We start from the raw sequence: 14,374 nt of genomic DNA on the forward strand, positions 1-14,374 counted from the left end.
CTGACGCCGTCTCTCAGCTCTGTCGAAGCATTGCAGCGGACCGTACCCGTGCCTAACATTTCACCGTCCTTGGTGTTGACCAGCAAGATGTATCGCGTCTTAAGCGCGGTACGGACGCGTCGTAGACCCCTTGAGAAACAAACACCGAAACTATCGTAGCAAAGCAGCGCTGAATTTAAAGAATTGCGCGTCGCATCATGCAAACTGTCCCAGCGGCTGTGCCAGAGTTCATTCGCGACCCCAAATCGACCATTGAACACGTAGAGAACATCTCGCTTCTTGGGAATTTGACCAGAAGCAGCGAGAATCAAGATGTCCAGGAGAAGAGGAGCGATCTCAAGAATATCAAGACCAAGGCATTGGTCGTGAAGGAAGCGAAGGCGGACTTTAAGATGCAAGATGTGGTCTTGGATGAAATACGTGAGAATGAGGTGCTGGTGGAGATGAAGTACAGTGGTATATGTGCGTTTCATACTGGCTCCGCGACGATTGCAACTAATGACTTCATCCAGGCCATACCGACATCGTCGTCCAGAAAGGACTCCTCCCGATGATAGAGTTCCCTGCCATTCTCGGCCATGAAGGCGCAGGCTATATTCGCGCGCTCGGCTCCTCCGTCAAGGACAAGTCCCTCCGAATCGGCGACCCCGTCCTACTCTCCTTCGCTACATGCGGTACTTGTACACCCTGTAGAACATCACATCCTGCATATTGCACAACACACGCGAACGTGAACCAGAACGGTGTTCGAATCGCGGATCGAAGCACACCTGCGCGGACAACAGATGGGACAAGCGTACGGAGTCAATACTTTGGGCAGAGCAGCTTCGCGAAGATGAGCGTTGTCAACGAGATGTGCGTGGTCAAGTGCGATCACCCGGACAAGATGGACATCTACGCGCCCATAGGATGCGGCTTTCAGACTGGCGCGGGGACCGTGCTGAATGTATTGAAGCCAGGCAAAGACGACAGCATCGTGGTCTTTGGGCTTGGTAGTGTAGGCCTGACAGCACTCATGGCTGCGAAATACCTGGATGTAGGCATAATCATCGCTGTGGATATTGTACAGGAGAAGCTGGACATGGGCAAGGATCTCGGTGCCACGCACACAGTCAACTCGCGCGAACTGACCGATGTTGTCGAGGCTATCAAGGAAATTACGAAAGGTGGTGCAGCTTACGCCATCGACTGCACTGGCATCATCAGCGTTATTGAAGTCATGATCGAGTGTCTGGCGCCACTTGGAACCGCTGCTATTGTCGGGGTTCCGCCTTCCGGAAAGAAGATCTCTCTTGATCCACTATCGTTCTTGCTGGAAAACAAGAGACTGATAGGTGTGATAGAAGGGGACAGCGATCCCCAGAAGTTCATACCAACGCTTGTAGAATTGCACAGCAGAGGCCACTTTCCGATTGAGAAGCTATGTCGGACGTACCCGGTTGAGAAGGTACAAGATGCAATACATGACTTGCATGCCGGCAAAGTTAGTCACGATTACCCAGAAATCCCACCTGCTAACATAGGACTAGGTAATCAAACCAGTGATAGAGTGGAGTTGATTCGTTTGCAGCATATTTCGTGTTCCCGTTACTACGTAATGTACGACAACAATGCAGACCTTCTTGACAAGATTAAACCTTCCCGTTTCTACGCTCACCATCGCGGAACCAAGCCTTGCGTGTCTCTTTGCAGTGGCCAGAGGAAATCTGCGTATAATAGACTGTCGTGTACCATGCATGCATCATGCAAGCCCGATATTATCAACAAGGCTCATCTGAATATATAATCGAGCGGTGCAAGTGACGGTGTGTGCCAGCTTCGTAGGGAGCGTGCACTAGCTGTCCACAACGAGGCCGCCTCTGCAATATCTTCAGACTCCAACGATGAGCTGTCCACTCGAAGAGCTACAGCTTCTCTGCAATGCACTGCTCGTCTTTCCTTCTCCGTCCTCATCCGATTGAATACTATCCATTGTAGTAGGCTTTCAAAGAATTTTCGATGATGTTGGTAGACAAATTATCGTATGTGCACCATGATGTAGACAGATATTATGAGTGCGGTCAGCCAGCCGACACTGCCTCAAAGACATGGTAGAGGGCCTTCAGAAACGTTGTTTGAGAGAGTCGAAGAATCATACAGCAGACGAAGCGGTTACAGACTCGCTGGAGAAGATTGTTGTTTGATACGACTAGACGTCAACGTGTCATGGTACACGGCGCAAGGGGAAGCTTAGGCAGAGGAACGAATTTGCGTGCGCTGTAGTTTTCTGAACTCGGAAGAGGCCAAGTCATGGAAGTCAATCGTCGAACAGCGTCGCGATTTTCCCAAAGAATCGTCACATTCAACAAGCAGGAGAAGCACGCCTCCCCTCGGTGATTTTTCCAAGAGACACCTTTTCAACCACGTCGACAGAAAGTCATGGAAAGAAAACTGTGCTTGCCTTATCAATGGCGTTCTCCACTGGGGTCTGCTCTTGTGGGACACCAATTGGACCACATGGCTGTGTTGCTGTGGTCTCGAATTCGAGAAAACTCCATGCCCAGACAATAATTCTGCATGGAAAACGATCACAAACGTACAATATTGGAAGAGCTTTTGTTGTCATATAAGATCACAGCTCAAGAATCTAGGTTTGACAGTCGCCCAAATGACGCTAGGCACTCAGATCGGTTGCAGTCCCACCCGGACGACGATGGACTGTTTCAGAAGTGGATTGATAGCAAGTGAGAAGAGCTGTACAGAGAGCAGAGGATGTGAAGAATGTGTCCGGCTCGAGAACATGTCGTGACGCAATCATATTTTGCTTATAAGACGCCTCTTAACTCGCCACAAGCGAGCACCAGTCAGCGTTCCTGTTACGATGTATACGAAAAGTCTGTACTCCGTAAATATGTTCTTCATGAGTTCAACACTTCCTTAATCAAGGCTTTCCGTATCCATGAATGGTGTCTGACCGAGCTGTCAGGCGAATCGTGGTATGCTTTCTTCCGAAACGTTGCTGAACACGCCATGGCGCAGAAAGTTTGGCCTGAAAGCGCGTTGCAAGTAGAGATAGACTCGCTTCCAGAGGAGAATGAAGCCTCAACGCCTAGGGGTTCCCATGATGGGTTTGCGGGCTACTAAAGGCATGTTTATAGCTAGGTCAAGGGGAGGCCTTTTGTCTCCTGTTCTCGTTGTCCCCGTATCCTTCCACTTGCGCAGATCTTATGGGTCTACAGAGCAATTCCGTGGCGCATTACCTTACCGGTAGTGTAGTTTCTCATCCACAGCATTCCCTTCCATATCTACTTGAAAATCTTACCAAAAGCCTTCTTCCCCTTCCCCAAAAGCTCCTTCGCCTCCCTTTTCAAGTCTTCTTGTCCCCCAAACCCACTCCCCGCCTCCGTCAGCCCTCCTTTACCCCCACAATTTCCCTTACCACCACAAGCGCCTCCATCACACCCATGCAAGAAATGATCCACATCACTGCAACACCTTCCGCAATACCCATTTCCCATGAATGGTCCATGCTCACCCCACCCTACACGCATGATCCTCGCTTTTCTGCCGTCCCATCCCGTTTTTGCGTCTGTGGCATGGAAGACTCCCCAGACCTCTTGGCCGCCTGGGCCGTTGACGGTGACAAAGTTGCCGTGACCAGGGCCGTAAGGCGGGGTGTCGTCGCGAGCGGCTTGGATGAGGGGGAACGGGGATTTGTGCCAGGACTGTGGGGAGAGGGGGTGGCCGCCGGTAAAGTGGAGGATGTTCATTTTGTACTCGTGGGTCCTGTTGGGACAAGTCATCAGCTGTTCACTCGAGAATCTTGGGTTTGGGAGGGGGATGACTTACCAGCTTCCTGCACACGAATAGACGATTCCAGCCCACCGGCCATCAGGAGAGCAAAGGAATTGAGGTCCCTCATTGATGCCACTCTTTCCACTGTACTCCCATGGATTGTCTGGAGTGCTAATGCGTACCGGATGGCCCTGGCATTGCGTCGGACTAACCATCTCGATGATATAGATCTCTTGCTTGCTCTCATCATTCCCCGTACCAAGCGGCCATCCAGAGTACACAAAGCACAATCCGCCGTGCAACGAAATTACCGTGCCGTCAATCGCCCATTGGTCCTTCGGCATGCCTTCCAACCGCCCCGCAAACTCCCACTTCGACGAGTCCATCGGATCCTGATCTGCAGGCGGTCCGGCAACAACAAACATACGGTGAGACTTGTTCCCGTGTTTCGGATCCGTAGCCGCAAAGTAAACATACCAGCGGCCATGCAGAGAGTGCAATTCGGGAGCCCAGAGATCGCCAGAGTACTCCTTGTCAGGTGGTGGTCGCCTGTACTAATCAGCACATTCCCTCCAGCCCAGCTTTTCCTCAGATCCACGCTCTTGACCAACTCTCCCCAGAAATTTTCCCCGCTTCAGAATTGGATAAACACTCACCACACACACTCCTTCCGCGCCCTCTTCTCAAACTCAAACAAACTATCCGCCGCCCAAACCTCCACACGATCCCCCACCGTAAACGTCATGTAAAACGTCCCCTTGTCCCAAATTACATACGGATCCGGGCACGTGCGATCCGTAATCGTCAGAATGTGGTCGTTGTACGCGGGCGCGCCTTGCTGACCGGGAAAGTGCTGCGCCATTCTTGCTTCTCTGAAAGAACTCTCCTGAGTGGGTATTTTTCGAAGCAGGCCTCGGCTTGGGACTTGGAGGGAGGTAGAGATTGACTTGAAAACTGGATGCTGGAGTGACAGACTGCAAGTTGGTAGGTGGGGCGTAGGCAGAGGTGGTGCGCCTTGCTTGTGGCTAGTGAAACGCGCGTGTGACTAGGCGGGGTGACGTCAGCGATTGTGGTTGGCGTTGTTGGCGTGGTAGAGCTGCAGGCGTACCCCTCAAGTGCAAATACATGTATAAACGTAAAGATATAAGGGACGTACGCGGCTGCTCTCATGTGGCTTCAACGGAATTATGATCCCGCTCATTGCGACTGTATCTTGTGACAATCCAAACATGAGCATTCGTTGCTCAGGCGCAGGATCGGAACATTAACTGAGCAACTCAGACATAGACACATCGACCAGCATGACATCGCACAGCAGCATTTAACGATAGTATATTGCTCCACACCGCTCCTACACACATCGTGAATCTCTCCACCAAGAACCCCCTTCTAGCGCCGCCGTCCTTCTCCTATCCATAATTCGACCAAGCGATCCTTTCAATCCACCTCTATCCTCTGTTGAAAACATGGTATAAAACGTAGGATCCAATAGAATCCGATACTCGATGACGCGTGAATCCAAGCAGAAGGAAAAATCCAAGAACCGTACAAGACACTAAATATAGGTAGCGGTAGAGTGCGTAGCGGCATCAAGTATGAACGTATTAGCATCCGTCTCGGTATTCAATCGGGGACGGTATGATGGTGTCCAAACGCCGTGCCAAAATTAGAGTGAATCCAAAAGATTCGTGTACTGGAAACCGGATTGAAGAGAGTATGGGTGTAGAACAAAAGCGCGGTCGTAAGCAGAAATTATCAAAATTCACTCTTGAGTGTCTGGTCAACAGTCAATTCGCCTGTCTCGATGCGGTCGACGCGAAGTACGAGCTCCTACGTCCACATTAGCCAGGTGAATTCACCCCAGATCGCGGAATGACATACCTTGAGAGCTCGGGCGGTCTTGAAAGCTAGTGGGGGTATTCTCTCTCGTCCACCTCCGGCAATGTCCGTGGCTAGCATGTCCTGTCTGCAGTCTTCGAGTACCTCGACAACCGGCACTGCATGTTTCTTCAGAGCAGGGCTGGAAAGCTCCCTCACAGCGTCGTAGGTGCGGCTGCCCGTGTCCTGCACCGCACGCGAGATATCTTGGATGTAGTTGTCAATCAGCTGCTCATCGGCAGGTGTAGAAACAGGAGTAGAGCGAATGAGGTTGACCAGAGGCTGGATGCTCTGAACAAGAAGGGCGGTCTGATCTTCGAGATAATTCTACAACCCTGTAAGACTTGTTTTGCGAGCTTTTGCGCATGGGGTATGTTAGTATACCTTAAACTCGGTCATGCCTTGCTCCCTCTCGTAACCCAACCCGTTTGCGCCGTAACTCTGACGGTCGTAGCCGCTGTAGGGCGAGCTGTACGCACTATATCTGGTTGATTCGCTGCTCCCACCTTTGCTACGCTGGCGTTGATGGCCGAGACCAAGACCCACAGGATTGCCGTTCGCGACATTAGAGGTAGAACCGTTGGGCTTGAGGGGCATGGGTCTATCGTCTTCCTCGTCCTGGTCGAGTTCATCCTCGGGTGTCGGCCGAACTTTCACATGCTTGACTAATTCGACCACAGCAGTGGAAAGGTGGCTAGCTGCAGCGTCCAACAGGCTGACAGGCGCAAGGCCACCAGATGATGCGTGATTTTTGCTCGCAGTGATGAGATTGTTTGCGGTGGCGCTGACGCGCGACTTGAGTTTCTTCTCAGGGTTTGACATATCTCCACTCACGCTACTAGTCGGAGACGCGAGCTGGGAGAGCGAGGTGTTGTCGATATCCCCAGTGATGGCTCGTACGCACTTCACCACGTGCCTCATGCTCTCGAGCACCTGCTCAGGATCAGCTCTGCGCGCTACCTGGAGCAGCTCGTCTATGCTCAATTGGAAGTTGGTAACGTGGACATCCTTGACAGCGCCATCTGGAGTGCTGAGAGTAGCGTCGCGGGTATAGTTGCTGATGTCAGGAGATGCGAGAGACGCCAGACCGATAGACGATGCTTTCAAGCTCCTCAGCTGCGTCTTGGCACGTGCGTAACGGGTCTTCCACTCTTTGACTTCGGCCTCTAGGGTGGAGACCTGACCGGCGAGACGTTCCTCCTTCTCGACAGCTGCATCACTCCGTGATGACAGCTCCCGCATTTCCTGCAAGAACATCTGGGCATCCCGGCGGACCTCTTCAGACACCTGTTGCTGCTCGCTAAGTTCACGTTCCAGTTCCTCGCAGCGCTGTCGCCATTCCTCATTGTCACTGTCGTATGCCTTTTGAGGCGGGTTCGCTTCCAGGTGCGCGATCTGAGCACGCAGGTTCCGTTCCGAGTCTGCGTTTTCGTTCCGTAACCGGTCAATCTCTGAACGTAGGGAGGTATTCAAGTTCTCGGCTTTCTCAACTTTCTCTTCCAATGTGTAACGCAAGTCGTCCCATTCTGCTCGCTCCGATGCCGTATTGGTATCGCGCGCGCTATCTGCATCTTTTGCCTTTTGCAGCTCTGCGTCTTTGTCTCGCAATGATCCCTCCAACGAGTCCACTTTGGCCTGCAGCTCCGATAGCTGATTTTCCAGATCCGATATCATCTTCTCCTGTGCCTCGCTCATGCTCTTCGCGCTCTTGTTAGTCTGTCGCCGAGCTGCAGCACCTTCCAAGTTGAAGGCATCGTCGTCATCCGCGCCGCTGTCGTCGTCGTCCTCGACCATGGTACCCTTGTTCGGCACGATGGTGTTCGACTGGAAGGTTTTGGGAAGCGGTCGTCCAAGTTCGTTAGGCTGTGAGCCAGGGCGCAGCGCGCCCGGTGGCCCAGGCATCATACCAGGCGGCGGAGGGCCATTGCGATATCCACCAGGAGGAGGACGGCCGCCACGCATACTGTTCGGTGTACCGACGCGACTGGGAGCCCCTCTGCTGGTCCTGCTGGCCATACTACCGGCGGGGCTGCTACTTCTAGGCATGTCGCCACCAGCAAAGCGCGGCGTCCTTCTCTCAAGTTCGTAGAATACATCGGTGGCGAGCTGGCGGAAGCGCTCGAGCGGCAACGTGGACAGCTTCTGTCGCGCCTGGTTGCGCTTTGGGTGGAAGTTGTTTTTGGGCAGAAGGTGCTTCGGGGTCTCGTTGCCTGGAGCACCAGGCCCGCCGCGCTTTCGGTCTTGCTCGCGGCGGATTGATTCGTCGTATACGTCGGTGCTAAGCTCCTGGAACTGCACCGTTGACAGGCGCGTGAGCTTGTCCTTTGCTCTGCTCGGGCGCGGGTTGCCCTTCTCGTCGTTCAGGTAAGGGCCCAGGTAGGCTTTCAGCACGCGGTAGTGCTCAGAGAGGGTTTCCTCGAGCGCCATCATCTTGCGGTCGTTCATGCCGCGGTCGCTCATGCTCTGGGCATACAAGCCGGTGCCGTCACTGGAGCGCCCCACCGAGCTCGGCGGCGAGGGGTTGCCGTTGCGGGCCATGCCGCCAGACATGCGCCCATCGACGTTGCTGTGGATGCTGCCTGGCGGGGTGACGCCGTTCCTGGACGGGGGCAGCGAGGGCGAGTACGGGTTGTCGAGGCTCTGGTAGCGGCCGATGGGCGACCACTCGGTGCTGTCGGTCGAGACAGGCGAGAGGGTGCCATTGCGCCCGTTCATCGTGTGGTGCTGGCGTGTTTGGCTTGGCCGCGGGCGCGGGCGCTGGGCGCGGTGTAGTGTGTGTCGGAGTGCGTAGGCGGCTCTTCAGTGGGCCATGCGAGGGCGAAGGCGTTCGTCGGGGCAGTCGCAGTCGCGAAATGAAACGCAGGCCAAAGTGTATCGAGACGGTCAAGGAGCGGAAGCGGCAGCTGCGATGGGGGCGAAGGGCAACGGCAACGGCAACAGCAGCAACAACAACAAAGAAGGGAGCAACGGCACGGGGCACACTCGTCACGCTTCGCGGAGGCCTGCTGCAGCGGACTTGGAGGAGCAGCGGCAGCGACGAGTTAAAGGCACTCGCATCTCAAAATGTCGGTATGCCCCTTTCACAGGCACTACGACGCTTGGCCGCGCGGGTTGCTTGCTCTCGTTGGCAGTCGCGGGCAGCGCTAACTGGCCTGGTTGGACAGGGCCCGAACGGCGCACCGCACATCCGCCGCCCGCGTCGACCGCTCCAGAGACCGTCGAAGACTACACGGTCGATCGCAGCCTCACGATCCTGTGCAACGTGCGTTGCCACCACGTGTCCCGATGTTGCGTCCATGTCTGGCCTGTATGCGCGCGCCGTGGTACCTCGCGGCTCGTCCCTGTGTGCATATACAGTGCCGCAGCTTTTCGCGAGCCGACTACACCGCAATCCTCCACGCGCCCACCCTTGGAAATTGCGGGCCTCGCTGGGCGGCCACAGTCGAGACCCGGTGCCCACGCTTCGTCACTGCCCCAGTACCATGTGGAGATTCGCCCTTATGCACAGTGCCGCAATCTTACAGAAAGGCAGGTATAACATGGTATCGTGACCTCCGGCCGGATCTATCCTAACATCAACGCCCACCAGCTGTCAGTTGCGCCCCTTCCGCAGCCCTGCAGCCCGCCACCCTTGCCAGATGCTGCGCCCGTGCGCCATCCCAGATACGCCGATACGGTCCATATCCCTATCGATCATCTATCCTCGCCCCGCCGTCAATCGTACATGTTCCGGTGAGATTGCTCACGACCGAGGTGCTCGCTTGATCTTGGTGGGCGGCAGCTTCGAACACTCCGGGCACAGCCAGTCCCCTACCGGTTCCTCTTTTATACCTACGCATTCCCAATGGAACCATTGATGCTTGCAGTTGTCATTGTCGCACGCCACCATGTCGCCAAAACTCACACGTTGGCATGTGCAGTACTTCCTGTTGTCTGTCTCATCTTCTTCATCGTCCCCTTCGCCGTTGCCCATGCCAGCCATCTCCTCGTCTTCAGTGCCTGCCTCACTGGCCACGCTCTCGTCGTCGGCTGTCGTGGACGGCGACGCCCGTGACCCGCCCTTGCGGCGCTTCTTGTTGCTCCCTGACTTGGCCGTGAGCGCAGCTTTGCGCAGTGGTTGCTGTGGTTTCGCCTTTTTCACCATTAGTGGATGCTTTTGCGATCTGCTAGGTCCTACGCTTCCTGCGCGTGATCCTGGCGTGGCAGGCTTGGGCGTTCCTGGTCCCATTGAAGATGCTCGCCCCAACGACGATGGCGGACCTGGCAGCGGCCCTGTGCTCAGGTTTGGTCGACGACGCTTACTATCACTGCCGGCAGACATCTCCCGTTCTTGCCGCGCTGTTGCCTGGGCAGCGCTTTGCTGGTTCGTAAGCCGCTGCTGGTTGAGCAGGGCCTGCTGCGTCATATTTTGTAGACTTGGATTGATCCTGGAAGTGAGGTTGGTCGCATTCGCTATCCGGGCGATGGCTGCGTGCGCTAGATTTGCTCCTCCGGGGCCTTGGTTGCCAGACACAGCTTGTAGCGGTGTGTTCGCGCCGGTCGTGCTCAGCGAGGAAGGGGGAACCATGTTACCAGGGGACTCCCTCAGTAAGGAGGGCAGCTGGGGGTCTGTGGAGATAGAGCCGTCATCCTGCAAGTTCTTCAACTTCAAGTCCAGCCGCTTGACGTGCCGGTCCAACTGCAGCGTGTCAGAGAAGTGGATAGATATAGATTGGGATACATACTAAGGCAGCGGCTTTCTCGACGAGTCCGATCTTTTCTTCTTGCAGAATCTGTGAGCGCTCATATTGCTCAACTATGAGCTTCGAGTATGGTTCCTCTTTGGGGTTTTGCACCAGGCTGCCGTTGAGCTTGATGAACTTCTGGAGGCTGTTGTCGCGAGTCGCAATAGTCCGCCGCGCTTCTTGAATAAGCTCATCCTTTGCCTGCACTTCTTCAAACAGATGCGTTATTTCCGCAGGCAAGTTCGCGACTACACGCTCGTAATGTCAGCATACGTAGAAGAGCAGCAGAAAGTCTGCGTACCATCGTGAATGAACTGCTCCAGGACAGTCGCCGCGTCCTCGGGGTTTGCCATATCTGCTCTATTGGAGCGATGCGGGCTTGCGGCGGCGTATGTGTGGTTTTATTGCGATCTTCAATATGTTTTTGACCAGTGAAGGTTGAAAATCCGATGGATTCTGATGGAATGTTGATGGAGACGTACGCGGGAAGTCGCGAGAGAGCACCGGTGAAGGGAGCTGCGCCGTTGCTGTTTGTACTTGGACCCGACCACAAAACGTTACGGACTCTCTACAGTTACTCGCAGGAAAATGGGGTATATCCTATCGCGACAGGTATCCGTTCACTTAGCAGTACTAACCGCACGCAAATGTAAGTCAGTGTTCAATGTTGGAGATCATGCAGCCTGTGGCTAAACCAGAATAGATGCCGCCGAAAGCGTCCAAGCCTGGGGCTAACATGCGCTCACGTGCATCCCTCGCCAAATCGCCCAATGGCGGCTCGGAGGACGACGAGGATGTTAGCGGCTCTTCCTCTTTCTCAGACGACCGCCACGAGCAGTCCGATGCCGACAACGAGGACAGCGATCTTTATACGAACGAGCGCGAAGAGCAATATCCGGAAGAATCGTCTGAGTCTACCCGGGCACGACCGAGTGCGAGGGGAAACCGCTCGGCAGCGCCAGTCGATCATACTCAGGTAGAAGCAGATGCAAGCTTAGCACGAGACCTAGGAGTACGCAGATCAGGACGCAACCAAGGCCAACAATTAGGGCGACTCCATTACCTCGGATTATATTCGCAGCCCAAACCCGCGAAGACTAAGAAGGTTGGTCTATTGGGCTGTATTATATCGGTGTTATGGTTGCTGACATTTACCTAGGCGTTGATTAAAGAGGAACACTCGCAAGGAACACCCACCACGCCCAACAGTTACTTCCAGAATCTTTGGATCTCTCGCAAAGCTGAGGAAGATCGCGCACATTCTTTTTCCAACCCATTTTTACCGAGAGAAGTCGGCGACGTCGATCGCTGGATCGCCCAAGGACCTTCTCCGCCCCTCAAAAATCCCTATATGAAGACTCAGGTACTCGAAGTTGATCTTGTACAGCAAAAAGTAGCGATGCGTGCTCAAAGCTTCGCTCCGCCAATGAACGGCCAGGCAAACGGTATTGTCCAAGAATGGCTTTCTCCGAATGACACGTTCCAGGAGGACTTCTCCGTATTCAAGACTTTGAGCGATGATGAACAGCAAGCCGTTATTCGCCGCGAAGCTGAGCAACATGGATTGGAAAAACCACAAGGATATAATGTCTCCTTTCATTACAACCCGCACGTGGAGTATCACCATTTCGGCAGCAGTCACCCAATGAAGCCGTGGCGTCTGACCTTGACGAAGCAGCTAGTACTAGCCTATGGTTTGGAGTATACCATGGACTGTTACGAGCCGCGCCCGGCAAGGTTCGATGAGCTGGCGGTGTTTCATGATCGCGAGTACCTGTCGTTCCTTAGCCAAGTTACGCCACAGAACGCAAAACCCGATGATCCTGCATATCTATCTTTCGGATTTGGCGGGGAATCTAACGACTGTCCCGTGTTTGACGGTCTCTGGAACTACGTCTCCATATACAGCGGTGCCTCGATCAATGCCGCAAACAATTTGAACAACAAACAGTCCGACATAGCGATCAACTGGTCTGGCGGCTTGCACCATGCCAAAAAGAACCTCGCTTCAGGCTTCTGCTACATCAACGATATCGTCTTAGCTATCCAGCTCCTTCTGACCAACAACCCGCGCGTCCTATACATCGACATCGATGTTCACCACGGAGATGGCGTCGAGGCTGCCTTTGAATCCTCGGATAGGGTGTTCACTCTCTCATATCATAAGTACGGTATTGACAGGAATGGCTATCCCTTTTTCCCAGGAACCGGCAATATCCACGAAATGGGTCCCACAGACCCTGCTAACCGCGGTAAAGGCCACAGCCTCAACATACCCATCGACGACGGTATCGATGACGAGCAGTACAAATGGCTGTTCAAGACGGTCACCGGGGCCGTGATCGAAAAGTACAATCCAACGGCTATTGTGCTCCAGTCTGGTGCCGACTCACTCGGCGGCGACCGCTTGGGCCGATTCAACTTGAACATCAAAGCACACGGCTTCTGCGTTGAAACCGTCAAGTCTTACGGACGCCCTCTCCTCCTCATAGGCGGAGGAGGATACACGCCGCGCAACGTGGCACGCACTTGGTGCCACGAGACAGCCGTCTGCGTTGGGGCGGAGCTGCACAACGAACTCCCCACGCACATTCCATACATTCAAGCGTTCGAGGGTGCGGAAAACGGTGGTGGCATACTGTACCCTGATCTACACAACACTAAGCGGCACGACAACCTCAATACCCAGGACAACCTGCACAAGCTCGTAACGCAAGCGCTTGAGAACTTGAGGTATATCGAGGGAGCGCCAAGTGTGGTGTGCAATACGATGGGTCTTACGGAGGAGCAGATCATGAAGGTTAGGGCCATGGTTGACGAGGAGTTTGAAGATGATGCACAGGATAGGGGGACACTAACGGTAGAGAACACTCGACGTCGCAAGGAGAGGGGCACGGGCGGGAGGGGAGAGAGGGGCCTGCGATAAGGAAAGAATGTTGGAACCGAGGAAAGCATTCACGGTGTTGATTGGCGTTCAGGAAGCTTGGTGGTCCCCTTGATGAGATACCCGTCTGATCTTAGCTTTGGGGTGTTGTTGTCTCCTCTTAGAGGGATGCTGGTCTACAAAAGTATATGCATACAAAATCAGCTACACTTGAGAAGTAGCGAAGTGGTTCGCGCGTGGGTATATGTTCTTCAACGGCGCATGTCTCAAGATACTACCGATGCCACCCGCCCGCACGTACCAGTCCACATGATCATCTACACTATCCCTGCCTTGCCCTCCACATTGTGCACGATGTCGGCCGCCGACCCAGCCTCTCCACCCACCAGGCAGACCAAGCTTTCGATCGGCGGCCGCCGGGCAGGGCCTTGGCAGGGCGCAATACGAGAATTCCCTGAGCAAGCATGCAAATCCAGATGCACTGTCGGGGCGATCACAAGAAGAAGCTCCGACATGCAGGAAAAAGTTGAGACTGATGCGGCGAATCAGAGCGCGACAAGCGGAATGGAAGGAAAGGCGCTCGGAACACTGGGCTGCTCCGAGCGGACGGCCGGTTATGTCCGGCGGCCGCAGTGCAGAGCTCGTACATCATGCCCCGACTTCTTGTACATGTGGGAGACGGGGGAATTGTACTTGCAGCTGCGGTGTAGACGTCGTTGTGCGGGCGGACATGGTTATTGAATGCTACATGTACACGTTGTTGTTCGCTCGATGTACGACAGGGCAAACAGGGCCGCGGGGAACGGTTTGGTCAGCGCGCCCCCCGGTGACATTTATCAGATGGACCCATCGCGCCTGATGCTGGGACGGCGCGGAAGCAGGTCAGCACTGGCAGAGGCGCACAGGATTTGGTCAGCAGGCGCGGGTCTGGGCGGGCTTGATGCAATTGTGCGTCAAGCGCTCGTTCTGCAGTTGGTCATCTAATAGACATTTCTCGCAACGCATCTGAGGCTGCGTTTCTTCCGGTGTTCGTCCTGAGGCTAAAGCGCCTGGCTACCTACGCGAGGCTTTACATTGCATTACAGAGGCTGGACTAAGCGCCTGCAGGCAGATG

The 14,374-nt window shown here is 54.5% G+C and overlaps 5 protein-coding genes across 5 annotated transcripts; 2 read left to right on the forward strand and 3 right to left on the reverse strand.

Annotated features, from left to right (window-relative positions):
* The first annotated feature begins 2 nt into the window (after window positions 1-2).
* CC84DRAFT_1208311 (NAD(P)-binding protein) lies at window positions 3-1,627 on the forward strand. The gene is made up of 3 exons (XM_018182156.1): window positions 3-462; window positions 513-1,483; window positions 1,530-1,627. The coding sequence occupies exons 1-3, from the start codon at window positions 198-200 to the stop codon at window positions 1,557-1,559; spliced, it is 1,266 nt and encodes a 421-aa protein (XP_018032598.1). The 5' UTR covers window positions 3-197; the 3' UTR covers window positions 1,560-1,627.
* A 1,209-nt stretch (window positions 1,628-2,836) lies between these two features.
* CC84DRAFT_1167339 (alpha-L-arabinofuranosidase II) lies at window positions 2,837-4,856 on the reverse strand. The gene is made up of 3 exons (XM_018179159.1): window positions 4,431-4,856; window positions 3,829-4,323; window positions 2,837-3,765 (listed from the first exon to the last, which is right to left on the reverse strand). Exons 1-3 carry the CDS (start codon window positions 4,634-4,636, stop codon window positions 3,285-3,287), a joined length of 1,182 nt encoding a protein of 393 aa, XP_018032599.1. The 5' UTR covers window positions 4,637-4,856; the 3' UTR covers window positions 2,837-3,284.
* Window positions 4,857-5,111: 255 nt separating this feature from the next.
* On the reverse strand, window positions 5,112-8,367 carry CC84DRAFT_1198450 (cell polarity protein-like protein; the record flags this gene model as incomplete). Its single annotated transcript, XM_018181565.1, has 3 exons — window positions 5,112-5,604; window positions 5,656-5,979; window positions 6,037-8,367. The coding sequence occupies 3 exons, from the start codon at window positions 8,365-8,367 to the stop codon at window positions 5,530-5,532; spliced, it is 2,730 nt and encodes a 909-aa protein (XP_018032600.1). The 3' UTR covers window positions 5,112-5,529.
* A 741-nt stretch (window positions 8,368-9,108) lies between these two features.
* On the reverse strand, window positions 9,109-11,089 carry CC84DRAFT_1167342 (uncharacterized protein). The gene is made up of 3 exons (XM_018179160.1): window positions 10,678-11,089; window positions 10,377-10,624; window positions 9,109-10,330 (listed from the first exon to the last, which is right to left on the reverse strand). Exons 1-3 carry the CDS (start codon window positions 10,727-10,729, stop codon window positions 9,395-9,397), a joined length of 1,236 nt encoding a protein of 411 aa, XP_018032601.1. The 5' UTR covers window positions 10,730-11,089; the 3' UTR covers window positions 9,109-9,394.
* Window positions 11,090-11,112: 23 nt separating this feature from the next.
* Window positions 11,113-13,302, forward strand: CC84DRAFT_1262220 (uncharacterized protein; the record flags this gene model as incomplete). The annotated part of the gene is made up of 2 exons (XM_018185135.1): window positions 11,113-11,481; window positions 11,536-13,302. The coding sequence occupies 2 exons, from the start codon at window positions 11,113-11,115 to the stop codon at window positions 13,300-13,302; spliced, it is 2,136 nt and encodes a 711-aa protein (XP_018032602.1).
* Between the last annotated feature and the right edge of the window lie 1,072 nt (window positions 13,303-14,374).

Source organism: Paraphaeosphaeria sporulosa (genome assembly GCF_001642045.1).
Source record: "Paraphaeosphaeria sporulosa strain AP3s5-JAC2a unplaced genomic scaffold CC84scaffold_9, whole genome shotgun sequence".
Lineage (NCBI taxonomy): Eukaryota > Fungi > Ascomycota > Dothideomycetes > Pleosporales > Didymosphaeriaceae > Paraphaeosphaeria > Paraphaeosphaeria sporulosa.

Coding starts and splice junctions, on each gene's coding strand:
- CC84DRAFT_1208311 (XM_018182156.1), top strand. CDS start 198: ATGCAAACTGTCCCAGCGGCTGTGCCAGAGTTCATTCGCGACCCCAAA. Junction 463..512: donor GATGAAGTACAGTGGTATAT/GTGCGTTTCATA, acceptor GACTTCATCCAG/GCCATACCGACATCGTCGTC. Junction 1,484..1,529: donor ATGACTTGCATGCCGGCAAA/GTTAGTCACGAT, acceptor ACATAGGACTAG/GTAATCAAACCAGTGATAGA.
- CC84DRAFT_1167339 (XM_018179159.1), bottom strand. CDS start 4,636: ATGGCGCAGCACTTTCCCGGTCAGCAAGGCGCGCCCGCGTACAACGAC. Junction 4,324..4,430: donor GCGCGGAAGGAGTGTGTGTG/GTGAGTGTTTAT, acceptor TGATTAGTACAG/GCGACCACCACCTGACAAGG. Junction 3,766..3,828: donor TATTCGTGTGCAGGAAGCTG/GTAAGTCATCCC, acceptor TTGTCCCAACAG/GACCCACGAGTACAAAATGA.
- CC84DRAFT_1167342 (XM_018179160.1), bottom strand. CDS start 10,729: ATGGCAAACCCCGAGGACGCGGCGACTGTCCTGGAGCAGTTCATTCAC. Junction 10,625..10,677: donor GGAGCAGTTCATTCACGATG/GTACGCAGACTT, acceptor ACGAGCGTGTAG/TCGCGAACTTGCCTGCGGAA. Junction 10,331..10,376: donor TCGAGAAAGCCGCTGCCTTA/GTATGTATCCCA, acceptor GACACGCTGCAG/TTGGACCGGCACGTCAAGCG.